The 26,514-nt window shown below is 52.6% G+C and overlaps 1 protein-coding gene across 5 annotated transcripts in view; it reads left to right on the top strand.

The window, feature by feature from the left end:
- The window catches only part of TTC7A (tetratricopeptide repeat domain 7A), a 116,011-nt gene that overhangs the window by 18,719 nt on the left and 70,778 nt on the right, over positions 1–26,514 (top strand). For 4 of the 5 annotated variants that reach the window (XM_045980431.1, XM_045980433.1, XM_045980435.1 and 1 more), the window contains 3 exons: positions 11,698–11,828; positions 14,462–14,577; positions 25,595–25,673. In XM_045980431.1, coding sequence (XP_045836387.1) covers positions 11,698–11,828; positions 14,462–14,577; positions 25,595–25,673 — 326 coding nt within the window. Of the gene's footprint in view, positions 1–9,258; positions 9,401–11,697; positions 11,829–14,461; positions 14,578–25,594; positions 25,674–26,514 lie in introns of those variants that run through there. The other variant, XM_045980434.1, reaches the window with a different exon arrangement.

Raw genomic sequence — 26,514 nt, 5'->3', positions numbered from 1 at the left:
GCAACGTTCGAGCCCATTCCAGGTACATGTGATAGGTATTTATTTTATTTTTAAGGTTTATTTATTTACTAGAGAGCGAGAGTGAGTACAGGATGGAGGAGCGGCGGGGGGTGTGGGTGGCGAGAGAAACTTTCAGGGACTCTATGCTGAGCGCGGAGCCCGACTTGGGGCTCAGTCTCATGACCCTGAGATCTCAACCTGAGGCAAAACCATGAGTGAGATGCTTAACCCACTGTGGCACCAGGCACCCCGGTAGATACCTGATTTTGGGGTGTTGCCCTGCCACCATCTTGGTTTGTTTTGGGGGAACGTCTCCCATTTATTTGGATTTACTTTGGTTAAAAAGCAATCAAGAATTAAAAAAAAAAAAAGCAATCAGAATAATTTGGTTTCGAGGCCCTTCTCCAAAGGTCTGTCCACAGTGCTGCCCACCCTTGTGAAGCCCTTGGCAGAGCCTGCTTGTGCGATTCTGTGTGCTCATGGCCCCCGGCCCCGCTGAACTTGAAGCCCCTGGGGGACAGGTGGTCATTTCTTCTGCACCCCCAGGCTTCTCTCCCTCTTCTCCCTTTCTGGAGCCATTCATGCTCCAGCTGAACGAGTTCTGCTCCTGGTTTCTGATCCTGATCCCACGTGATCTACAGAGTTCGTAAGGTGCTGCTCATGCTCAACAGGCCCCTTCTTTATTGACCGGGCACAGAGCTAGCCCTACGACTCCCTGCAGGCACAGTTCAGGTCTCTCTCCCTCCAGGCTTCCTGCCGTCATAGCTGCAAACTGTAGCATTCTCTTCCTCCTTGAAGCTCATTCGGACCTTGACCAAGTCTCCCCAGTTCGAAGTCAGTATGTTCCTCCTGCCAGGCCTCTGGCCTCTGATCGTTGTACCCCTCCTGATCCCTGGCCCATGTCTTCCTGGACAAAGTGAAATTTGCCAGCAGTGTCTTCAGCCTGCACCTGCCAAGGATGCCCCGATGAACAGTTAGGGTCCCTTCCCTTGAAGGGAGTGGCAGTCCGGTGAGCAAAGTCTGCTGCTGGTGTGATGTGGCTCTGGGGGAAGCAGCTGCATTGGAGGAGGAGCTAAGCATGTGGGAGCTATGGCCAGACTGATGAGTCACAAGCTCTAACTGGTGCCACTCTTTCCTGTCCAGTCCCCGAACAGACAGACCGATCATAGTGTCTGTGGAGTCTACCACTTGGAAAAAATCAGGAAACAGAAACACCCCAGAGGGGGCTAGTCTGTAGCTTATTTCTGCGGCCTGCTCGGGCAGGGCAATGAACTTCTTGGTGGCCATGGTGCACCAGCCATGGGGCTGCCCCCACTTCTGTTCTATGGGGAGCTCTGCCTTGACACCTGAGAGGGGCAAAGTGCAGCTCCTCAGCAGCCCACTTCCAAATGGGGGTAACATGCCTGGGATTGCCTTAAGAGTTGAGTGGTCTGAGGCCTTTGGGGTTGGTTTGGGGTTGGTTTGGCTCTGATGCTCTCCAGAACAACCTAGGAATAAACCTTTGGACATTTGGCATCAGATCATCTCTGTGGATAAGAAACTAGTACCAAAGGTTTTATTGACACAAAACCATTGGCTCTGGATCCAGACCTAGAGATTTCTGTCTCTGCAGCAGGCCTCAGGGCTCCTCTCAGTCCCCAGCCCTCAGTTTTAGTGGGTGAACAGTGGGCTGGGCTGGGGGTGCTCACGCCTCTTGCCGGCAAGCTGCATTTAGCCCTGTAACATGGGCGCCACAGCACAGGGTTCTTGTGAGATCCCAGAGGATCAGGCCTTTCCCAGGCCCCAGCCTTAGCTCTCCATAAGATCTGGTCTTCCTGTCTCCTATGGTGTACCTTCAGCAGGAGCAGAGAATTTCCAACCCTCAGGTGCCAGGGTGGCTCAGTCAGTTAAGCATCCGACTCTTAAAACAGCTCGAGTCTGGATCTCAGGGTTGTGAGTTCAAGCCCCGTGTTGGACTCCATTCTGGTCATGGAGCCTACTTAAAAAAAGAGAGAGAATTCCCGACCCTGATTATTTGACTTGACCCCACAGACTTACATTATTGTCCATAAGCAAAACAGACCCCTGAACAATGCTGTATTATCCAGAGGGATTGCCAGGAGTGAAGCTTGCCCTTTTTGTAGGCCTCACTGTGGACCCCAAGAAGTATCGAACATAGGCTAATAGCCTGAAGTGTTCTTCCAGATGCCCTAAAGCTTCAGCCTTCACCTCAAGATAAAATAGGCTGCATTTCAACAGGCATTACTGCCACTGTGTATCTAGAATCCCAGTTTCTTAGTTGGGAGATGGTAATTTCTCACTCATATCTGACCTTAACTCAGCCAGTCTTGCACTTCAGAAATTGTCCCCTCTGACATCATGCTTCTGGGGATCAGTTTCCTTATAATCAGACTTAGTGTTATAATGACAGAAATGCAACTCCAGCTAGCTGGAAAAGCAACAAGAAAAAGGAGGAAGGCACTGGAAATGAATGCACCCATGTAAATAGAAAGTCAAGGTGGATAGTTGGGCACCAGGCATAGCTGGATCCAGGCGCTCCTTGTGTTGATGTCTTTCTCAGCAGCTCCAGGTTTACATGGTTCTGTGCATGGCACTTAGAACGGCAGGAGGAGAGAGTGCCTCATTAACCTGGCTTGGTCTCATCTAGGTTTCAGAGTTGATGCCAGAGGGTGGGATTTCTCCACCTGAATCTTATGCACTAAGTTGCAGGAATGGTTCCTCAAGGAAAATCAGGTGCCATTACCAAAGTAGGTGAAAGGTACGGAGGGCAGAATCCCAGAGCTCAGGCAGCTCAAGTTACTCCAGTAGTGACCAGGTCAGGACTTGAACTCAGGCTCTCTCTGACTCCAGCATTTGGGGTCATCCCTGATGCCCCAAAAAGCATTTGTTGGATTGAACCAGTCTGTCACAGAGGGAAATGAATGAGCCCTAACTGGTTGTTAGGCTTTTCCAGGTTAGCTTGGAGGTGAACCCGAACTTAAGGAGGAATCATGTGCAGTTGAATAGAAGAGGTGCCTTCCAGATAAAGGAAGACTCCGAAGAGAAGGCCCGGGAGAAATGGAGGTGACTTGTTGGGGGGTAGGTGTGGGACTGGCTGGGAAATGAGGGGGCATTGAGAGCCTTGCAGTAAAGCTCAGGGTGTCTCTTTGCTGGTGTTCTAGAAGTTTGGCCCTAGGTAGCTGTGCATTGATGGGCAGGCAAGAGCTTGCTGGCACCTCCAGCTCTCTCGGCTCAGCCCTACAAGCCACACTGTCATTGTTCATCTGTTCCTGCCAAATGGCTGCCTCTCCCCTCGGGCCTGTGTCCCTTCCATTTCTCTGTCGCTAGCTCGGTGTGGTAACGTGAGGGAGGAATGACCCCTCATTTCTCCAGCCGTGAGTCCTGCCCTTTTTTTTTGTCTTGCTCCCAGCCCAGCAGCAGGGAGGCCACAGTCCATGCTCTGGACAGGCTTGCTGCCAGCTGACGGGTGGAAGATGGGGCTTCCTGTGGAGGAAAAATGGCCTCAGTTCTCCCCCACAGACCACGGCTAGGTGCTAAATGGTGAAGGTGCTGTGGGAAGTAAAAATGTAAAAAAAAAAAAAACAAACCAAAACTATTTAGGAGCTTTGAGAATGATGACCCGCAAATTCTCTTCTCCTTACTCTTTGAGTTTTTCTTTTTGTTTTTCTGTTCTCTTTCGGTCAGTGCAACCCCAAGCTATTCTGCTCCCACCTGGGAACTTGTGGCTTATTGAAACCTTTGAAAATAAAGACACCGGGCTGCTCCTAGGGGCAGAACATAGTGGCATATTTGGTTTGGATTTTTTTTTTTTTTAGTCCCGGTATGGCAGGAATTAGCTGTTGATTTTGGCTTCCTTTGCAAAGGGGCGTGGGTTGCTGGCCTTGTGGGGAAGCAGGTCAGGACTCTGGGTGCTGCTGCCCTGCCCCCACACTGCAGTCCTGGGAGCCAGGTCCTGGCCTCCAGAGGGAGAGAAACCAGGGGAGGGGAATGCTGCTGGGGCATCTTAGAAGGGACTAGGCGTGTTCTTTGTGCATGCACCTGGCCTTTGCTGAGTGCCTTTCTGGGCTGGGGGTGTGGAGTGCCTCTAGGCTTCGAGGGAGGAAGTTGAGGCCCCGATACCGACAGGAGGGTCCATCGCCTAGCAGGGTGGACGGCTCAGCCATCAGATATACACGTGAAAAGTGGGCCACTAGGGGCTGGCCAGAGACTTTGGGAACCCCTGGGGGTCTCAGCAGGTAGGGGGAGATGCAGGAAGTCTGGGCCAGGAGAGCAGACAGTGTTGAAAGCAGAAGACCTGGATCTAGTGTAGACTCTAGTACTTTTAACAGGGGGATGTTGAAAGGAGTCTCTCTTCCTCGAATTAGAGGTTTCACTTGTCATTCCAGGGAAGGACCAAATCCCTCCCAGAGAGGTCACTATGAGCCTCACTTAACATTCTCGGAGAGCATGTGTGTTCTCATCTATATAATACCATCGGATTTCAATTTCACCATCCCCCATGAGGTGGGCGTTGGTAGTAATCCCATTCTGTGTTTCAGGAAACCGAGACTTAGGTCTCTATACACATTTTGGGTATATACTTCCAGTCTTTTTTCCTGTAGGTTTATATGTGTTTTTTGTTTGTTTGTTTTTGTTTTTTGTAAAACAAAAATAAGTTCATACAATCATATTTTATAATCTCTAAAGTGAGTATTTTATAACCCACTTTCCAATACATGTCTATGGTTGCTGTTTAAAGCTTCATAGTATCTCATTGTAAGAATCTCTTGTAGTTTAGCAAGCTTGTTCCCTGTTATCGGACCTGTGGGTTAAATCTCCTCTTTTTGCTGTTATAAGCAGTGCTGCCATAGATATCTTTGAAACTAAATTTTTGCATATGCCACCGATTTTTTTAAGTGATAAATTCCTAGAAGTAAATTATTGGATCAAAGCATAAATATTTTTTTGGAGGCACATGGAGTCAAATTGTCCACTTTCCCTTTTTTTTTTCATTTTTTTAAATTGGTAAAATATACAGACACATAAAAAGATGTTCAGCATCACTGATCATCAGGGAAATGCAAATCAAAACCACAATGAGATAGCACCTCACACCCGTCCGAATGGCTAAAATTAACCACGCAAGACACAACAGGTGTTGGCGAGGATGTGGAGAAGAAGGAACCTTCTTACACTGTGGGTGAGAACGCACACTGATGGAAAAACAGTATGGAAAACAGTATGGAGGTTAAAAGTTAAAAACAGAATTACCCTGTGATCCAGTAACCACACTACTGGGTGTTTACCCAGAAGATACAAAAACACTAATTCAAAGAGATATAAGCATCTCTATATTTATAACAGCTTTATTTACAGTAGCCAAGATAGGGAGAAGCCCAAGTGCCCACTGATTGATGAACGGCTAAAGAAGATGTGGTAAACAGGTTGGGATGTCAGCATCAAAAAGAATGAAATCTTGCTATTTGCAACAACACGGAGAGAGCTAGAGCACAATGCTAATAAGCAAAAGAAGTCAGTCCAGTGCAGTATGCTTGCTCTCATACATGGAATTTAAAAAACAAAAAAGAATGAGAAAAGGAGGGAAAAAGGGAGAGACAAACCAAGAAACAGACTCTTAACTATAGAGAACAAACCGATGGTTACGGGAGGGCAGAGGGTGGGAGGGCTGGGGGAAATAGGTGAGGGGGGAGTAAGGAGTGTGTTTGTCTTGATGAGCACTGGGTGAGGCATGGGAGTGTTGAATCACTCTATCGTACACCTGAAACTCATAGAACCCTGTAGGTTAACACTGCAGGTTAAAACATTGGTAAAATAGCTATAACATAAATTAAGTGTCTTAATTAATTTTTAAAGATTTAATTTTTAACGGTGTATTTTTTTTTAACTGTGTATTTTTTTTTTTTTTTTTAGATTTTTTATTTATTTATTTGACAGAGAGAGATACAAGTAGGCAGAGAGGCAGGCAGAGAGAGTGAGAGGGAAGCAGGCTCCCTGCCGAGCAGAGAGCCCGATGCGGGACTCGATCCCAGGACCCCGAGATCATGACCTGAGCCGAAGGCAGCGGCCCAAACCACTGAGCCACCCAGGCGCCCCTTAACTGTGTATTTTTAACTTAACTATTCGAAGTGTATTAACTTCGAATACACGGAACATAAAATTCGCTCTCTGGACGACGTCTAAGCGGACATGCCACTCAGTGGTGTTACAGACGTTCATGTTGTGCAGCCAATCTCCAGAACTCTTTATGTTTGAAAACCCCAGCTCTGTACATGCCGAACATCGCCTCATTTGTCCTTACGAGCAGCCCCTGACAACGTCTGTTCTCCTTTCTGTCTCCATGAAGTGGCTCCTTTAGTTTCCCCAGGGAAGTGGACTCACGTACTATTATCTTTTGGTGACTGGCCTATGTCACTTAGCATAATGGCCTTACAGTTTATCTATGTGGCCTTCGCTCTGTCTTCTTGAAGGCTCAACGATAGTCCGTTGTGTGCACGCATCCCATTTTCTTTATCCATCCGTCCCATCAGTGGATTCTTGGGATGTTTCTGCCTTTAACTTGTTGTGACTAATGCTGCGGTGAACATGGGTTTACAAATACCTCTTTGAAACACTCCTTTCAGTTCTTTTGGATCTAAACCCAGACGCGGAATGCTGGGTTCATAAGGTAATTCTGTTTGTAATTTTTTGAGGAACTGTCACTGTTTGCCACAGTGGCAGTACCATTTTGCATTCCCACAATGGCCCGCTTCTGAGTATGATTTATGAGGGTTCTTCCCTACCTGGCATGAGGCTTCCTCCCTGAGGGCTGAAGCAATCACTTGCATTTCTTCCTTTCCCTCCCTGCAACCCAGGTACCTAACTCTGGGCTTAGCCTTCTGTGGGTGCCTTGTGCCCTTGGACCAACTGGATAGGAGGGAGGGAGGGGTCCGCCCAACTGGAAAGTTCCATTGCAGAGGAAATGTTGTGTTCTCCACCTCTGCATCTAGGGCCCAGGGCTCCAAGGGCGGAGCTTCTTGGAAAGACGCCCATCTGTGATGTGATGAGTCATCTTAGCCTGAAGAGGCGGGGACCTGCCTGGGTGTTGAGCCCAGGGCTAAACCAGATCAGCTTGCCTCCAAACCAAGAGTCCCGAGTTAACGACTTGACTTAATGTAAAAGCAAGCACTCTTCTTGAAAGGGGCCCTCCCTTGGCTTGTAGAGTTGAGTGTTTTCACAGAAAGGCCCCTTTGCAGTGGGACTTGAGAGGCAGTGCCCTGGGATTCCTGGCAGCTCCTGGTTTCCTGCCACTCACAGGGCTGTGTGACAACCACCAGGTTCCTTTGCGGGCTCAGCTCAGATACGGCACATCTCGTCTGGGATCTGGTGTTGTGGTTTGGCCACCTGTGTGGAAAGGCTCAGGGGGCAGAGGGTGAAGGGACCAACCAAAGGCCTGGAGTCCCCTTGTGGGTTTCCCATCAGATATTTGTGGATAGGAAAATGGACCTTCGTGGGAGTCAAAAAGCAAATGTAAGGTCAAGAAGCACCTTTTTATGGGCAGAACTGGATGATTAGGCTGTGACCCTCATTAGGAAAAGCCATTGCCAGCTCCAGGAAGCTGTTTGGTCTCGTGTATATTGGAGATCATTTCACAGGGGACCACCTTAGTGACCGTAGCTCTTGTAGTTCACTCTTTTAGTTCTCTGCTCTCACAACTGCTTCCTTTGGAGAAAGCATCCTATCCATTATTTTTGATAAATTTTCAGTGAGGTACGCCAATCTTAGGTATATCATTTGGTGAGTTGGACAGGTGTAATTACCCAGGTTACCAGTACCCCAGTAAAGACAAAGAACATTGCCATCACCCCAGAAGTTTCCCGCAGGCCCTTTTCCAGTTGGTTCTTTCTCTACCCCCAGCCTCAGTCCCCCCAGCAATGACTGGTGATTGGTTGGTTTCTATTACTACAGATTATAATTTTGCCCTTTTTTGAACACGCATGGACTTTTTCGATATCTGGCGTCTTCTGTGCAACCTGATTTCTTGGAGATTGATCCATGTTGTATGTATATCAAGAGTTTGTCCTTTAGTTTATGTCTGAGCGGTGTTCCGTTGTATACATACGCCACAGTTTGTTTATGAATTCAGCAAAAACCATTTTCTAAGTGGAGCAGGAGAAAGCCCGCTGCTCTCTCCTCCACGTGAGTGAATGGGTGCCTTCACCCACTCACCAGTCACCAGGCCCTGCTCTCACTGGGTGCCAAGAGCAATCACAAATGGGCAGAGAGGAATGGTTCCAGGGTGGTAAAAAGGCATACACAAAGGAGAGGCAGGGCCAACGTGCTGCTGGTTCCGAGGTTACAAGGCGTAAGAAGGCTTCAGAGAAGGAGAGGTTTCGCAGCGAATGTTCCAGGAAGATAGGACGGAGAATTTCCAGAGAAGCATGGTGGAGAGGCCCCTGCTGGGTGCGGAGTGAACAAATGAAGTGATGGCCAGTGATGCCCATCAGAAAGATGTCCCTTAGTTCAGCACTTTGCAGTGGCCAGCCCGCTGGAGGCAGCCTGGCCGGCCAGGTGGTTGGCATCCTCCTTCCCAGGTCTGTACCCAGCTGTGGGGGAGAGGGGAGCCCAGCCAGCAGCGTGTCTCTCTGGGAAGCCACAGAATGACCGTGTTGAAACAGATCCACCGTAGGGCTTCTGGGATGTCTGCATCCTGCTGCTGTCTGCCGTTATCTCCTAGGCCAGGCCTCTGAACAGTTGGTGTGTCCCACCTTCCTGCAGGGTGGACAGGCCCTGCAGCTGGGGAGGGGGGCAGGGCCGACACCAGCAGTGAGCCATGTGCCTGCCTTCTGCCTTCTGCCTTCTTTCTGTGTCTCCTCCAGGACTCCCACTTTTCCCTCCGCCCCGTTTAGCGCTCGTGAGCGAGGAGCTTTGCCCTCCTGGTCGTGAGTCATTTGGTAGGAGGCATGGTGAAACTCAGTGACCCTGGTTACTGAGTCTTTGTGTTGAGCAAGGGCCTTCACGTTCTGTGCCTGCCTTCGCCTGGGCCAAGTCACCCCAACCTTTGGATCCGTTCATGCCACAGTCTGGCAGAGGGCAAGGTCACTAAATCCATATGAGTTGGGATCTTGCCAAGAAAAACGAAAATTCCTTACCTTGTATTTGCTGCTGGGTACTTTGTACTTTGTCTGGCAGGGTCAGGCTTGCCCGGTATTCTGCCAGCCGGCCAGTGCTTGCTGAATGCCCACTGTGCACCAGTTGGTGGAAAGATGAGTGTGAGATGGTTGTGTCTTGAAACGTGTGCAGCCTGGGCGCGCGTGCGAAGAAACAAGCCTAAGAAATGGTGGGACAGGAGTGTGTCAGACAAAGACCCGGGCCCCAGGAGGGAATGGTTGGTCATACCAGGGTATATTAGGAGGGGCAGAAGGTAAGTGGTAATTTGGGGTGGACTTGGGGGGTTAGGTGCAGGGGTGGGAGATGCATTCCAGGCAGGAGGAACAACCTTGAACAAGGTCAGCAGTCGGAAGCAGGAGGTTGGGTGTGTCTGCGGCTGCTGCGGTGTCATAGCTCGGGCTGCTCTAACAGAGTACAGACTGGGCGGCTCATACACAGCACATGTTTAATTCTCACAGCTCTGGAGGCTGGAAGACTGAGATCAGGGCACCAGCATGCTTGGGTTATGGGGAGGACCCTCTTTCGGGTTGCAGGCTGCTGACTTCTTGCTGTCATCACATGGCGGAAGGGGTGAGGCCGCTCTCTGGGGTCTCTTTTATAAGGCTATGAATCCCTTTCATCACCTCCCACAGACAGACCCCTGCCTCTCATACCATGACCTTGGACACTAAGTTTTCCACATAGGGACTGGGGGCCGGGGCCAAAACACTGTAGCCTGTAGCACATGGTGAGTGCCAAGGATGGCCCGGTGACAGGGATGGGATCCTGGAGGGGCTGGTGTGGAGCACCAGGAGTCTGGACATCACCCTGTGGCACTGGGGACCCTGAAGGTTGAAGCGGTGGAGTTCTAGAAGCATCGCCCTGGGAGCAGGGCGCAGGACGCGTTAGAACAAGACTGGAGGCAGGGAGGCTGCTGTGGCCGTCCACTCGGGAGGTAAAGCCTGAAACGAGGGAGGCAGAGAAGGGGAAGGAGAAGTGTCGAGGGCACCGTTGGGGAGGGCATCAGTTGGCGGTTGGGGTGTGGGGCAGGAGAGAGCTGGGGTTCTATCCCTACAGCCCCCCCAGTGGGTTCCTCCTGAGTACTGTTCCTTCTGTTGCGTGTGACGTACCGCGGGGGACACGAAGGTGAGAGAGCAGGCTTCTGCCCGTGAGGAAGCAGCAGTCCAGGATAGCACTCTCTAGTCAGGGCTGTGCGTTAGTCACATGTGACAGAAACACAGCTGAGACTGACTCGACCCAAAATGGGGTGGGGTGTTACGGGCTCCTGTACTGGGACGTTTCAGGGGGTAGAGCCTCGGACAGGTACTCAGACGATGTCGTTAGGGATCTGCCCTCTTCAGTCTGGTCTCATCTTGACTCTAGATTTTTTTTTTTTCCATGACTATGAATTTAGTCAGTCTTTTCCTGGCCTTAAAAGAATCCAAAACAGATGCAAATATAGTTGTTTTCCTTTATGGTGCTCTCTGCTAATGAGCATAGTAGTGTCTTCTTGGCTTTTGACCCTTTCTTTGGTGTGTTTTGTTCTTGTTTGTGGGGCTGTTCTGTTTTGTGGGGGTTTTTTTCTTTGGTTGGTTGGTTGGTTTTTTTGCTTTAGAGCAATGATTTTACTTTATTTTATTTTAAAAAATTAATTCTGGTAAAAAACAATAAATAACAAAACTCTGTAAGCGTGTGCCAGTGTGCGGCTCAGTCATGTGAACTGTATTCACGTTATGTACCTTATTTTAAGGGAGGTTCTCCCTAACATTCACAGGCTGACCTCCTCCCAGTTTCCTAGCCCCAGTGGAAAGAGTACAGTTCCGCGTCCCGTGCTCATCCTTAGCCGGTCCCTGTGGCCCTGGTAATGGGTCTGCCCGGGAGCAGGAGTGGGGTCCTTGCGCTCAGACGCTGCAGGAGGGCCCCTCATGGGGAAGGCGAGGTGTTGGGGCCGGAGAGTGGAAGTGGGTTCCTGGAGGGCAAAGGCAGCAGCTGTCCGCTTCCCGCAGGCCGACCCGCACGTGGACAACTTGGGCGAGGTCGAAACTGGTTCTGGGGAAGGGTGCCACTGTGCAGTGCGGCCCAGCTCCAGCCTCTGTCGTGTGCAGATACTAGGGACGGAAGTGGTGGTGCAGAAAGGCTCACAATTTGCTTTCAGTGGGCGGGGGGGGCGGGCAGCACGGGGAGAAGAGCTGGGCGTCCGCACCCCAGTGCAGCATAGAGACGCGGAGTGCGGGGGAGTGGGTGTCTGTACAGCGCCTTGGGAGGAGAGTCAGGAATGGTTCCTGCAGGACCAGGCCTGGAAGGGTAGGCAGCAGTTGGACACGGGGTGCCACGGTGTGGCTCCCCAGGTTTGGGGGTGCCCGCTGTCAGCCCGCAGCTTGACCCCAGCCACTGCCGGTACCACCGCTTTAGCCTCCTCCTTCCCTGCTGCGGCCCTTGCCCCCCACGGGCTGCTCCTGAGCCTGGGTTTCCGGGGGTGAGCTCACCCTCGGGCCTGTGGACAGGGCCTGGGGTGGGGGGGTGGGGGGGGCCGGGGCAGGGCAGGTCTTAGGTGCCGTCCTCCTCCCGCAGGCCTCTCCCTGGAACGCCTGCCCAACTCCATCGCTTCCCGTCACCGCCTGACCGAGAGGGAAGAGGAGGTGATCACCTGCTTCGAGAGGGCCTCCTGGATTGCTCAGGTGTTCCTGCAGGAGTTGGAGAAGGTGAGCTGGGACCACGGCAGCTTCCAGCTGCCTCCATGGAGCGCCTGTCACATCAGGCCCCCACTAAGCGCGTGGGTGGCCCTTGTGCGCATTGGAGAAAGGCACCTTCTCCCACTCTGGTGCCCCTCTGCCTCAGTGGTTGGAAAGTTCATCACAGTAGGCCTATTCCATCAGAACGAGACCCTTTGCCTCCGGGAAATAGATTGAATAAATGAGCCTGCACCAGGGGGCCCAGAGCCTCTTTGGCAAGCCCGACTCAGACGCCCAAATGTGACAGCCTGTCTGCACCTGTTAAACTCACATAACCCTCAGCACAGCTCTGTGAAGCAGGTATTGTATTTATCCCCATCTAGTAGCTGAAGTTTGTTTTGTTTTTTGAAGATTTTTAATTTATCTGACAGGGAGACAGAGATAGCAAGAGAGAGCACAGGCAGAGAGCAGAGGGAGAAGCAGACTCCCCGCTGAGCAGGGAACCCGATGCGGGACTCGATCCCAGGACTCTGAGATCATGACCCGAGCCAAAGGCAGACACTTAACCGATGGAGTCCCCTGGGCGTCCCAAGTGGATGAGGTTCAGAGAGATGAAACCATTTGCTCACCGCAGTACAGGTGCGGTGGCCTGGTCCTTGCAATCAAGTATCCTTTCCTGCCCTCAGGTGGCCGGGAAGCTCCCTGCTCGATCCCCTCGGGGAGGGGAGCCTTTCAGAGACCAGCAGAAGCCAATCAGCGGGGGTCTGGGGGTTGTCAGCCTCCCCTTGTCCCCACTCCCCCTTGCAGGAGGCCAGTAGGAACTGTTTGTGGGAGCACTTATGGTGTGAGCAGTATGCCGTGATGTGACCCCGGTTCTTCCCTTCCGGGGAGCTCTTGGTTTAATGGGAGGAGGATAGACAGCTCTATTTCACAGAGATACTGCAGATGGTTCCTGAGTTCCTGCTATTGTGTCGGGAAGTCCACAGTCATTCTCGAATTCAGCCCTCACACCCTCTGGCTGGGAGGGGCCCGGCGATTCCTGTTTCCCGAGTGAGAAACTCAGACTTGGGGAAGGGCTCAGCGGCTTCCCAGAGTTCAGATAGTTGCTAAGGGGCTTTGGCAGGACTAAAACCCTGGGAGTGTGGCTCTGATCTCTTGTTGGGGAGAATTTGGGGGTGGTACCTAGGCATTCTGTTCAGTAGATGGTTAATAGGGGCTAGAAGGCAGGCTAGTGGGGCCTAGGGTTGGTGTCCTGAAGGAGGAGGTGCTCGGGAGCTGAGAGTCAGAGCCTGGAGACATTTGAGCCTCACCTGCTTTGGCAGGTGCCAGAATGTCAACCCAGCACCTGTCTTGTGACAGGCCCTTGTGGAGGAGTCATTCCTGGGCCAGGCCAATTTCCCCCACAGCGGGCTTTCTCAGCCCCAGCATTCTCAACATTGGGACTAGACCAGTCGTTGCTGTGTGGGGCTGCCCAGGGGTTATAAAATGTTCGGCAGCATCCCCGGCCTCTACAGATGACAACAGCCAAAACGGGGTGGTCACCAAAAATGTCTCCAGATATGCCAAATGTCCCTGGAGGGTAAAATCACATCCCTGTGGAGTGCCACTACCCTAGCGTCCCTCTGCTTCGCTGGATTTTAGGAGGAAGGGAGAAGTGACTGGGGGACGCACGGAAAACAGTGCTCAAGTGGCATTCCCTGGGAGAAGTCAGCCGAGAGGCTTGGCGTGCTTGAGTTGACCTCTGCCAAGGTCACGTGGATGCCGGCTAGACAGCAGCGTTTTAGGGTCCCTTCCCACTGGAATTGCATATGGTTTGGAGAAAACTTCCGTGGAATAGATCATCTCCCATTCAGTCGGGAGTTGGCGATGATGGGCTGTCGTGTTGTGCAGAGCTGAAATCAGGGGTGTGTGTGGGCAGACAAATGGGCCTTGGGAGCTACTTATCTCAGGTCGGGGGAGGGCAGGCCGTGAAACCCTGTGCATTCTCAGAAATGCTGTGTCCCTCCTAAGACCCAGCTCCAAGCTCCAAGGAACTTCAGAAGCTCTCTTAAAGGTAAGGTGGATGGCTCATTGACTTGTTTCTTGGATCAGGGAAGGGAGGTGGTATGGGGCAGGCAGGCCTATCTCTATGGGACTGGGTGACTCCCTTAGAGCTGAGGCTTGAGGACTATTCAGTTAATAATGCAACCGCTGCTCAGATTTTCCTGGAACCTGGAACCTGACATTCTGCGGCTACACGGCAGGGTCAGTGCCTGGTATATGGTAGCTATCGAGGGTTTGTTGAATGAGTAAACCAAGAAGTTGTAGAAATAGCCTGAGCCTGTAAGTGGCCAGACTGAAGTTCGAGGTCTAGGTGTGCGCTGGCTTTGTGACCTCAGCACATTCTGAGCCTCAGTTTCCACATTATGAAATGCAGACAAAACCAGCTTTGCTGGGCTGTTGTGGGCATCAGCATTTGGATGAGGAGAGCGTGGTTCAGACGTATGTTTAAATGAAAGCCAGTTAGGTTGCTTTTGGTCTAAGAATGGTACAGGGCGTGCCTCTGAGGTGTCTAGGGACGTGGTCTGGTGATGGGGCCGCCGTGTCCGGCAGGGCTGACTTTCACCCCAGCCCCCCTGACGGAGAACTCTGAGACAGTGGCTCTCTCTGTGTTCCCTTCCCAGATCACAAGTAACACCACATCACGGCATCTGAAAGGCGCTCACCCAGTCGACTATGAGCTCACCTACTTCCTGGAAGCCGCCCTCCAGAGCGCTTATGTGACAAACCTGAAGAAGGGGTAGGTCTCTGGCAGCTGAGTGGGACCTGGACGTTTCTCTTGGGGCCGGGATGCTTCTGACACTCGTCGTGGTACATCTGGCCTCTCTGATCTGGGCGTGTGTGGTGTGTGCTCTCTCCAGAGGATTAGTGGGGGCTGGTGTGTTCCTGTCTTGTCAGGCTGAGGTAGGCAGAGGTACACACCTGGGGAGGGGGAGAGCCGTGCCCCAGCTGGACTCCTGGCCTGGAGGAGGCCTGTGCGCCCCTTCTCTGTCTCCATTCTCCCCTCACTGTTAGACACAGGGATACTGCTTGATTCCCTGTCTTCTGAGTGGTAAGAACAGGGTGGAAGGATCTCCACCAGGAGATCACCCAGCTCTCAGATGAGAATACCTCCCAGAGCTCCTGATCTATCTCAGCTGCTTGGAAAGTCGGAGAAATTGTTATCATTTATTTGTGTTATTTCTCGTGGCAGGCCACAGCTGGGTAAGCTGCTGTCCCAGGCTTGGACACCTTTTGTGTTTGTTGTTTCAGTGTTTTTAGCGTCAGGCCAGGGAGGTCCTGTTTGGGACACGTGGACCAGGAGGCCCAGAGAGCCCAGGCGGCTTATCCTCTGAGGGTGGGGCTGGCCCAGAGCCCTGGACTCCTCAGCCCACCCTGTGGCTGGGAAGGTGCAGGACGGGAGGACCTGCCGGGGACCCTGGGAAGCACACCGCCTCCACTCCCGTTCCACCGTCTATGCTCTTCTTTCCTATTTTGGTTGCTAAGCTTCAGTTTCTGAGACACAGCGGTCTGGTGGGCTGGTTCCTGTTTTTGCTCCCCAGGCAGCTGCCACTTGGCTCCTTTCCCCTAGCTGAAGGCAGCCCCGCCCCTGCCCCCGGCCCACCCCTGCCCTGCCCTGGTGGTGGGGGGCATCCTTGGGTCTGCAGGTGCTGCTCTCGGGGGGGGGGGGGGGAATGTAACGAGATGCCCCCTCGGTAGAACCTTTGCAGCATTGCCTGCCGCTGCCCGTGTTTGCCAGTAAAGTTTTATTGGACCACAGCCACAGTGCCGTTGACATACTGTCTCTCACCCAGAGTGGAGTGGATAGCAGATCCTGAAATGCGGACTCCCCAGCCCTTTACAGAAAAGTTTTATTTGTGATGCCTGCTGTGTGTTTAAGAGGCTGTCCCTCCCAAGGCCGCCTGTAGGCATAAAGGGTAGAGGTGCTCTTCTGTGTGGTACCCCCTAGGACTCGGTCTTTGGAAATTACATGTGCCCTTCAGTCTGGCGTTTAGCAAGTATTCATCGTGCGATCCGTGCTGAGTCTGTGGGAGGCCCTTGCTGGCACTTTGCCTCGCGTGTATTTGGTCCTCCCGGAAGCCCTCTGGTAGGGGCTGTTGTTGCGTCCCGTTCTGCGGGGCGGGGTGGGGGGTTGGGGGAGGAGAGGCACAGAGAATGTAAGTGGCCTGTCCTGGGCAGAGCCAGGATTACGCATACAGGACTCCTGTATGCCCTGCGCTCCTGCCCGTGAAGCTGCTCTGCCCCCAGCAGAAAGCGGGGTGGGGGTGTGGTAATGAACCCCTGCTCCTGCCACCGGGGGCTCTGCCTCCTGTCCTCCTACCTCGTGTGCCTTTGCTCCAACCATGCTCCGGGCTTGGTAGGTGTGGCCTCTGCTTCCGGGTTGAAGAGTTTGGGGGGTGCCCTGGCCATCCGGAGGTTGCCAAGGTCGGCCGCAGGAGCGTGAGACCACCCAGCAGCCCTGGGCGAGTTCCTCCTCTACCCCCCCACCCCTGGCTCCGCTTCCTCGAGCAGGGGGCTTCTGTTTGTCCTGTATCCGGGGCGGGGGTGAGGGTCCAAGGAGAGGCAGGAATGAACAGCCCCTTGAGTACTGCTCTTAGACCGCAGGGGGTGTTGCTGTGAACACCCTCTCCACTGCAGTTCCCTCAGGGCTGCCTGCTCCCCTTCCCGACACCACACTTGCTGCAGGTGTTTCAAGGTTAAGGTAACCGTCAAGGACAGCTGGGGGTGGGGGAAGGAGGGCAGATATCAAGCACCTGCTGTGTGCATGTGCTTAGAGGACAGTGTCCTGTGAAGGGAGTCTGGTGACCCCAGGTCACTCGAGAGGGGACAGAGCCTCAAAAAGGTACAGTAACTTGCCCCACCTCACCCACTGGGATCTAGCTTTGGTTCTGAGTAGCCTCGAAACCCATGGAGTTTCCAGTTTGGGGTGGGGGTGTGTGGGGGAAGGACAGTGCCTGGTGGTGGTTGGACTGATCGTGGCTACGCTGACTCAGGGCTTTCTCTGCTCCTCGGGGACCCTGAGTCACCATTCACAGTGGGTGGCTCCTCTTCCCGAAGCTGGTCCCACCCCTCCCCAGTGGGCCTCTTCCTCCCTGTCTGTGTTCTGCCCACTCTGGCTCTGTGTGTGTGTGTGTGGTTCCGCCAGCAGCGGACCGAGCATTAACCAACCTTCACCCCTCTAGGAGAGCCCTAGTAGTTCCAGTTACTGTTCTGATCCTGTCGCTCTGCTCACCACCCTGCTTCCTCCTTCCTTCTGAAGCACAGATTTTCATCCTGAAAGACAGGATGCTGACTCTTCTCCCCTCCCACCGCCCCCCTGTGCCTCCCAAATAAAGAGCAATGGAAACTGAATCATTTCTTTCCAAGCAAACAGCCCAAACATTTGGAAGCTTGAGTGTTGAGCAGCAGTCCCCAGGACATGTGGCAACAACCCTGCCCCTTCGTCCATTTCCCGTGCCCGCGTCCAGCCCAGAGGTAGGCCTGGGAATGTGAAAGATATTTTTAAAGTAGGGGTTGTGGCCCCTTGTGCCCGGCTGGACTTTAAATAATTTCTTTCCCCCTTTTCTCTTAATAGTAGCTAACGCTTGTTGAGTACTTACTGCCTGCCAGGCAGAATCCCATGAAGAAGAACTACTAATGTCCCCGCTTCCTGAAGAAAGGAGAGGGGAAGTAACTTGCCCATAGCCAGCAAGCCTGGAGCTGAGCGGAGTCTGTGCCCCCACAGTCCCGGGCCTTGCCTACCACCCGCCACAGTGGTGTGGGCTCTCGTAATTACTCATTATGGTCTTCAGGTCAGAGTTCCATCTTCCTAGGTGAATCACCATCCAATGGTTTTATATATATATTTGTTATTGTTAGGAAGTTAAAAAAAAAGGGCAGCTCCATCCAGGTTTCTCAGGTACTGACCTGTTCACATTGTGAGCCAGTTACCAGGACGTGGTAGGCTTTAGCAACATCCCTGGCCTCCTCCCACTAAATGCCAGGAGCTCTTCCTGCCCCAAGTGTGACAACCAAAAATGTGGCCAGACGTTGATAAATGTCTCCAGTGGTAGAGGGCGAAATCACCCCCGGCTGAGAACCTCTGCCTTAGCCTGAGGTGTGAGAAGCAGAGGTTCAGGGCTACAGTGGGACTCCCATGTCTAACTTTGTGTCTTCTCCTCCAGGGCAGCTCTGAAAAGCCTTTTAAGGGCTTCAGAGCCATTTCCTGTTGGTTAAATCCCCTCTACCTCACCTGGGGTTCTTAGAGTGTTTGGGAAGGTGGTAAAACCCTTGCCCACATAAAGAGAGGTCATAGCCCAGTAAGGGGGAGGGACTAAGGAACAAATACCAGAGAACAGCCCAGGCGTTCATTTCACAGGTAGCCTCTGAGAACCCACCGTGCACCAGGCACCCCACCTGACTCACGGGGGTTGAAGCTGGGAACAGGATGAGTTCCCCTCCTTAGGGACCTTCCATCCCAGCACGGAGCAGACAGGCAAGCAGCCAGTTGTAGCCATCAGACATTGCTGGACGCTAGGGAGGGAAAGGAGGTGGGAGGTGGGAGGTGGGGGTGCACCTGGGATACGGTGGGCTCTTGGGGATCAGGAGCTTCTCAGTGTTAGAAGACTTCCCTTGGGGCCTGAGGAGCAAGGGGAGGTGGTGGGACCTGCTTCTGGGCAGAATCCCAGAGCTGGGGCCCATTTCCATGTGGGCCCTGGGTAGACTGGGTGTGCTCCACTCCTGAGGACAGATGGCCACAGCAGTGCCTGCTCCCAGAGTCCAGCCTTATCCTTCCGTGTGAGGATATGACAGGATTTAGAGGATGCGGTGTTCTCCACTGTTCGAAACGGGAGTGCAGGCGTTGCTTGCCCTCCAACAGCTCTTTTGTTCTGGGCTGTGGTTAAACCTGGACCTAAGTATTTTAGACTTAGTAGGGGTTTTTTTTTTGTTGTTTGTTTTGTTTTTTGTTGTTGTTGTAAAGATTTTATTTATTTATTTGACAGGCAGAGATCACAAGTAAGCAGAGAGACAGACAGAGAGAGAGGAGGAGGCAGGCTCCCTGCTGAGCAGAGAGCTTGATGTGGGGCTCAATCCCAGGACCTTGGGATCATGACCTGAGCTGAATGCAGAGGCTTTAACTCACTGAGCCACCCAGGTGCCTCAGGACTTAGTAGGTTTGAGGGACACTCATTTTTCTCTAGAGGCCTTGCCCTATTGATCCATTATTCATTCCTGTCACTTGCCCTGTAGCTGATGACAGGGTTCCTAACTGACCTGGAACTGAAAGTATGGGACCTGAAAGGACAGTTACGAATTGAGAGAGGCCCCTACCAGCGGGCAGGGTCTGAGACCCTCGGTTCCATTCCCGTCACTGCCACCAGAGGGCAGCCGTGGACTCTGATCGGAGCTTTATTCAGGTAGTTACGCAGGCGCCAGCTGCCAGGAGAGGGCACCTTTCTAATGTGTTCTGGTGGCTGCGGACAATGGAGCAGGGCCCAGAGCCGGTGCTATGGGGGAGGTTTGGTTCTCCTCTGCATGAAGCAGCTCCAGGGGTGAGGCACGAGGGAAGCCCAGAGCTATGCAATGGCGGGAAGGTTGACTGTCCCTGTCCAGGGCCCTGGCCTCACTAGGACCCTAGTCTCTGGGCAGCTCCCCAAAACAAGAACATAAGCCGCAGGCTTCTTCCCTCAGAGCGGGCAAGGGGCCATGCTCTTTGGCATGGTTTTCCCCCCTTCCTTCTGCCTAGACCTGCAGAGCCTCTTCTTGGCTCTGCGCGGAGAGGGAGCCAGAGCCGTGTGTATTGAACCAGGTGGGCTGGATGTTTCGTTCACGTTAAAAAAAAACATTTTTTTTTTTAATTACTAAAGCAGTATGTGCTCACTGTACCAAAACCAAACAATAGGAAGGGAGTGTGTGTGTGCTTTCTGAGGGAGTTTCCTGGGGCTTGGCAGAGTGTTCAGCCTTATAAAAGCTCTCTCCCTTGCTGAGGGGTGTGGGTGTGTGTGCGTGTGTGTGGGTGTGCAACTGCCACGTGCTTCACCTTGCCAGCGAGATGCTTCTTGAGAGGCAGTGAAAGCTGCCTGGACTGCAGATGGCTGTGGGGGAGGGGCTTAGAAGGCCCGGCCTCCCGAGTGTCTGCCCCCTCCGCTGCCCCCCTCACCCCCTTGAGGGGCGTGTTCATCAGCTCCGATTTTGTGATTTTGCCTTATAGCAGCCCCCCACTCTCTGCAGTGCTGGGGAGGACAGGAGACTGCACTAAGGGGGGACTCAGGGGCCAGAATCCAACGTGGAAGCCTGGGAGAGCCTCCTAGTGACCCGCGTCACTCTCTGGGGCACAGGGAGACCTCTGAGGCCCATTGGAGAGGACACACTCTCCCAGGCTCTCTTAAAGCACAGCCTGTATTTATTGTTAGTACTCACTACCCGTCCTGCGCCTCACTGGGCAGGAAAGATCTCTTTGCCCAGATGTCCTCAGTGCCCTGCAAGGGAAGCGTTTTTCTGCCTTTTTCTGGGACTTGGGGCAAAGAGGAGAGCTTCAGTTGTTGAAACTGGTGCTATGGGTCTGTGGCAGGAGTGAACAGCCTGGTAAGTGTTTGAACTTCACCTGACCTTGTCTCTTGATTCAACCCTCCAGCTGTTGGGATCTGCCAACTGGCTGTCCTCTTCTGGGTCCCTGACCAGAAGCCTCTCCTACGCCATTACTGCCAGCCCTGAAATGGGGGCTTCTGGCTGGGGTCCCCTGCCCCAGGGTCTTTTTAGATTCCATTCAACCGTAAACTTCACGCAGTTTCTTATTTTCTGTGTCAGATCAAACCGGACCAAAAAACAAAACAATATTTGTTGAGGACCTACTGGATGCAAAACACTTTGCTAAGCTCTGAATAAATCAGGAGTGTGGCTGATTTAATAGACTGTGAGTTCCTTACCTGCGGGGCCACGCACGAGCTATTCATTTCCTCATTCTGTCTTTCCGTTCATTCCACAAGTGTCCATTGAATGTCTCTTGTCAACAGGGCTAATGACCAGCCAGACACTGGGTGCACAGTAGGTACTTTGGAAAGATGAGTCACTTAGCTGAATTTCAGGAGCCCTAGAGTTCATGCAGCCAGGAAAGGAAAAGTATAATCCTGCCAGGTCAAAAGACAAGCATTGTCTTTCTCGGGAATCTTTTTAGTTTAAAGGGAGAGAAGTCTGAAGCCTTGGTGCCTGTGGTAAGCCCGCCTCTCTCCTTGGGTAAGCAATGGCCTGGAAAGGCCGGTGTCTACCAGGTCTTCATTTTTCCTTTAGAAAATGGGAGTTTATTTATTCCATAGTGATCTCTTGAGTGCCTCCTGTGTGCCAAGCATTGTGCTGGTCGCTGGGAGAACAAAGCCTGCCTTACCAGCTGTGAAGACTGAGGAAGACAGACTACTTCAGAAAATCTAACCTCTGCCTGCTGCTGACGAGAGGGCTGTGAGGGGCTTGTCATCTCCTCGCGTCTCCCACCTGGAGGCCTCCCTCGATGACCCATCCCTGCCTGCACATCTCTGTCTTTCTGTTCCCAGCCAGCCAGGCTTGACTGGACTTGGGCGATCGATGGCTTCCTGGCTTCTCCACATGCAGCCTCATTCTGGGCCAGGGTTGGTCTGAGGCCCTGTTTGGATATTGTTAAAAGTGGCAGCGCTGCTCTGAAAGGTCAGCATGAGAGACCGAAAACAAAGAGATCTTTCAAGCCACCCTCTCACGGGGCTGGGCAGAGCCCCAGCTCTACCTGGCATTGGGAGCTTTCGCTCAGGCTGGTGGGAGAAACCCCACCTGATTTCCTATTCCCTGGAAGCATAAACTGAAGCAAAGGGGTGTTCCCGACATCTCAGAATAGGTCAGGGCCAGCGGGGAGCCCAGATCTCTCCCCATACAGCCTTGGCCACTGGAGCCTCTCTGTTGGTTTTTCTCTTTATGCATTCCATAAAAATTGGGATTTACCCAAAAGATGCCTGAGGGTGATTACTTGCTTTGCGAAAGGATTTCTGGGAGCTGATTTAGATGCCAGAATCCCTTACAGATTTGGAAATAGTAAAATTACACAACTTTTGGGACAGGGGACCTTGTGAAAATGCAGTTCTGAATCCTTCATTTTGTGTGTGTGTGTGTGTGTGTGTGCGCGCGCGCGCATGCGCACGCATGTGTTTCGGGGGAGGCATAGTCCCTGGGCGTCTGCATTTCTCTGCACCCCGTAGGCAATGTCAGTGCATGGTCTGGACGCCCTCTTCTCGTGCTGATGATGCGGAGACTAAAGGCAGAGAGAGGACAGTCCTTGAGTTGGGGTGGGAAAAAGAGGCCATAGTCCCTCTTGGCTCTGGGCTCCTGGTAGCAGCCTGAGCCAGGCTGCCAGGGAGGAAGCTGGCAGGGAGCCCACAGAGTGGAAAATCACCCACAGGTCCCGGGAGCCATGGGCTGTCTCTGGGCCCTAAGGCTCTGGGGCAGTCCCAGGGCCCAGCCCCTTGGCCCAGCCTGTGACCATTGGCCCAGCTGCCAGGGCATCACTCTCCTGCAGACTTCCCAGAGCCAGCCATTTCTTCTCTTTTCTGGAAGCCCATGAAGTCTGTCTTATTGCTCTTTCCTGATGGTGGCTGGTGCTGGGCTGTCCCCTCAGCTGGCCTGACCTCTGGCCAGCTGTCCAACTCTTGGTCCTTTTCTTATTTATTTATTTACTTATTGAGAGAGAGAGAGAGAGAGAAAGTGAGAGCATGAGAGGGGAGAAGGTCAGAGGGAGAAGCAGACTCCCCCCGGAGCCAGGAGCCTGATGCAGGACACAATCTCGGGACTCCGGATCATGACCTGAGCTGGAGGCAGTTGCTCAGCCACCTGAGCCTCCCAGGTGCCCTCTGGGTTCCTTTCTAAGGCAGAGACCTCAGTGGGACTGGAGGGCCTCTGCTGAAGGCTCCTACTACTTGGGCTCCTGGGGACTCGCACTCTGTCCCTGCATGTGGTGTGTCTCCCAGGGAAGTCCTGTGTGTGTGTCCCCTGTGGGGGCGGTGCTTATGGGAGGAGACAGGTGGACACAAGACTGGGAGATCCCCACAGGCCCCTCAGGTTCTCTGTCCTCTACTCATTCACTCCTGGACTTCCAAGCAAAATAATGTGGCAGATTAAAGCACACTTGAAGAAGATCTTTAGGGCCTAAAGTGAAGGGGAAAGGAAAATACTACTACGTACGTGCCTGTCCCACCTTCCCCGGGTGTGTTTGGGCTGTGCACACGTTCGCCTTCCTGACGGCACTATGAGCCAACGAGGAATCCTCTTCCTGTGGGCAGGGAGACGAGGACTGCGAGTGGCTGCTACACTTCCTCAGGATTGCAGAGTTAGGATTTGGCTGAAAAGCTGGAGTTTCTGTGTCAGGTGGTCCCTTCTGGAAACTGGCTTCTTAGCACGGAAGAACTGGCAGACACCGAGCATCACCTATACCAGTGGTTTTCAAAACTGAATGTCCACGGTAACCCCCAGAAAGCGTGATAAAACCCAGATTGCTGGGTTCACCCCAGAGTTTCTGATTCAGCGGGTCTGGAGTAGGGGGTGCTCGTGTACGTCAGAGTTAGCATTGTTATTAAGTTTCCAGGATGCCGATGCTGCTGGTCCAAGGACCACACTTTGAGAACCTGTGGTCTAATCTTTTGTGTCTCAAACTGTACCGCTGGTGATACACGAGGTGGTTTTTGAGTGATACAAAGACTGACCTTTTGTAAGTACGTCTGTATTTAATCTCTACTGGCAGAAAAAGAAAAAAACTCGCACACCAAATCCGTGAATCCAGGTATTCTTGATTAAGATACATTTACAAAAGTGAAAAAGAAGATGTAAAGAAAAGTGTTGGCTAAGTAAGACCATTGGTGGTGTGCAGCTTGGGGCAGAACTTGTCACCGTGGGATGCAGATGACAAGTCTGGGAGACGCTGTCCACACTGAAGGCCTGGTTTGTTGGAGGAGGACACCGTGTACAGCCCACAGAGGTGACCCCTTCCTCAGGCTACTTTGTGCCATGGCAGTACCCAAACTTGAATTGTCACCCAGGGCCCTTGTGGTTCCCTGTTCTGTGAGCCCCTCCTGGTTCTTCCAAAGCTCTGGACAGACTGGGAAATTCACTGTGACTCTGACTCTGTCCCTGGGGTCTTTGTCTCCATCCTCAGCCCTGCGATGAGGGTCTGTATTTATAATGTTGGTAGTTGGCACATCTTTGCTTTCTTCTCTGAAACCAGAAGTTCCCAGAAGGCAGGGCCTTGGTCTGCCTGTTTGTCCTTTTATGACTCCAGACCCCAAAGCTCCCAGGAACCTCTTCTGTGCATGAAAGATGCCGGAGGGGCGCCTGGAGCTTTCCCGGCTGCCACCTTTGGCTTTTCACCTCTCTGTGGTCTTCCATTTCTGAATTTCCTGACCTGGCGGCCTCTGCTCTCTGCTGTGAGCTGTGATCCAGGGAACTCCCAGAGGAAAGAAGGAGGGCAGGGCCCAAATATTTGCTGAGCACCTGTGTACCAGTAGCTGTGCTGGTGCTGAGCTTCGGGAGCAAGACAGGAGCCCTGTGAGTGCACAGTGCAGGATGGGTTAGCCTGTAAGCGGAAAATGACTACCCAAGGTCATGCTTTGAAAGAGGAATTAACAGGGTGCAAGAGGGACGCAGGCCAGAGGGGTGAGTGTGGGGAGGGGTCTGGGAAGGCTGTAAGGAGGAAGTGTTATTGGAAAGGCTTTCTGAGGTCCAGTGCAGAAGGGCTGTTTAAGGCAGTGGGGAGAGTCTGTGCCCAGACTTGGCATAGGTCCTATAGTGGGTTGTTCAAAAAGGACCTGAGTGGCAGGAGACACAAGATAGGTGAGAGGTGAGGCGCAGACCCGCCAGCCCTATGATGCCGAGATGAAGGCCTAGGCTGGCGTCTGTGAGCCCTGGGGGGTGCTGACAAAGGGGCCAGCCTTGGCTGGGGCAGGGGGAGGGAGGGTGGAGGGCAGGCGATAATAGACGACGTTTGCCTATTGGGCACACAGACCCCTCCAGGGGCCGTGGAGCAGTGTTCCAGACCGCAGGCCGTAACCCACTAGTGCACTGCAAGATCTGTTTAATGGCTGCAACCAGCATTTTAAAAAAGAGGAACAGAGCAAGACGTCAAATTGGAAGTACCAGAGGGGACTGCACACAGTAGAGATAAGTAGTAGGTCAAGAAATTTGCTTCTGTTTTATGTAAGGAAAGTATGTGCGTGCTGTATTACAACTTAAAATGTATTTTTTATTCTGGGTCAGACTTTAAAAAGCTTGCAAATTATTTCGGGGCCCAGAGGGCTGGCAGGGGCTGGGGGGAGTCAAGACTGGCCCTTGTGGTTATCCAGGCCCCCGGTGATGCAGGCTGGTCTAGGGTCCTGGTGACGGGGACTGAGAGGTATGGATGGACTCTAGCATTGGCCAGGTGTACTGGGTGAAGATGGAGAATTTGAGGCTGATTCAAGTCAGAACGTCTGACACCAACCAAGGGTTTTAGGGCAAATGACGTCTTATTTGAAATACTCAATCCTATCTCCTTCTGGTGGTCAACTGGAAGCCAGGGTTCTAGGGGCTGTGGGGGAGGGGGATCCTTCCTGTTCTTTGATCAATAATGTCCCGGCTTCTAGGATCCTGATGTTATAGCTCTGACCTTTCATTCTAGTTGAGGGTTCTCAGGTAAAACTCAGATGGGCGGGCTCCTGCTTGTGTCTGCAGGTTTGATGATGCTGTCTGTGGGAACTAGGCTGGGAATGACCCTGATTTTGCTGTCTTCCCCTTAGGAACATTGTGAAAGGGATGAGAGAGCTCCGGGAGGTCCTACGCACCGTGGAGACAAAAGCAACTCAGAACTTCAAAGTGGTAACACGGCGAGGCCTCGGGGCTGGGTGCTGGCTGTGGCTGGCTTATATGGGGGACACTTTCAGTGGGAAACTACTGAAGTGCTATCAGGCAGCCTCTGAATCAGGGATGACAGTATGTTACATGCTTATCCTCTCCCTGTCTGTGCTCATGGCAGACATTGTTAATCGATCTCCGCATTCTCTCCCACCAACCCTGGGAAGCACCCTCAGCATCCTTATCACAGCACTGCACAGAGCCCCTAGCCTTAGATCAGAGTAAAAATCTGATGTCATCCCTTCCTAGCAGGGTGGTAGGCTAACTCTTACGGATTGTTGTTTTGGTTTTTTTTAATGATTTTATTTATTTATTGCACAGAAAGAGATCACAAGTAGGCAGACAGGCAGTCAGAGAGAGAGAAAGGGAAGCAGGCTCCCCGCTGAGCAGAGAGCCTGACGTGGGGCTTGATTCCAGGACCCTGAGATCATGACCTGAGCCGAAGGCAGAGGCTTTAATCCATGAGCCACCCAGGCGCCCCAAGGGATTGTTTATGATCTTAATAAATAATCTGGACTCCTTTTCCTGCCCCAATTCAGCCCTACCTTCTTAGGCTTTAATTCAGCCCAAATCAGAGCCACAGCTGCTTCTCATTCTAGAATTTGTGATTAAGGATCAAGAATGTATCTGGTCAAGAGCGCTGCCTGTGCCAGTCGCTTCGTGTTCTGCGAGGGTGTGCTGAATACTCAGAGCTGTGCTGGGCTCTGTGGGGCCAGAGGAGGAGGAAACAAACCTTCCGTCTAGGAGAGGACAGAAGATTGAGTTGAAGCCATCAAAGGCCAATAGAAGGGGTGGGATGGGTTCA

This window comes from Meles meles, chromosome 16, assembly GCF_922984935.1.
Source record: "Meles meles chromosome 16, mMelMel3.1 paternal haplotype, whole genome shotgun sequence".
Lineage (NCBI taxonomy): Eukaryota > Metazoa > Chordata > Mammalia > Carnivora > Mustelidae > Meles > Meles meles.
The sequence above is the reverse complement of the archived record's forward strand: the minus strand, read 5'-3'. Positions and strand labels throughout refer to the sequence as shown.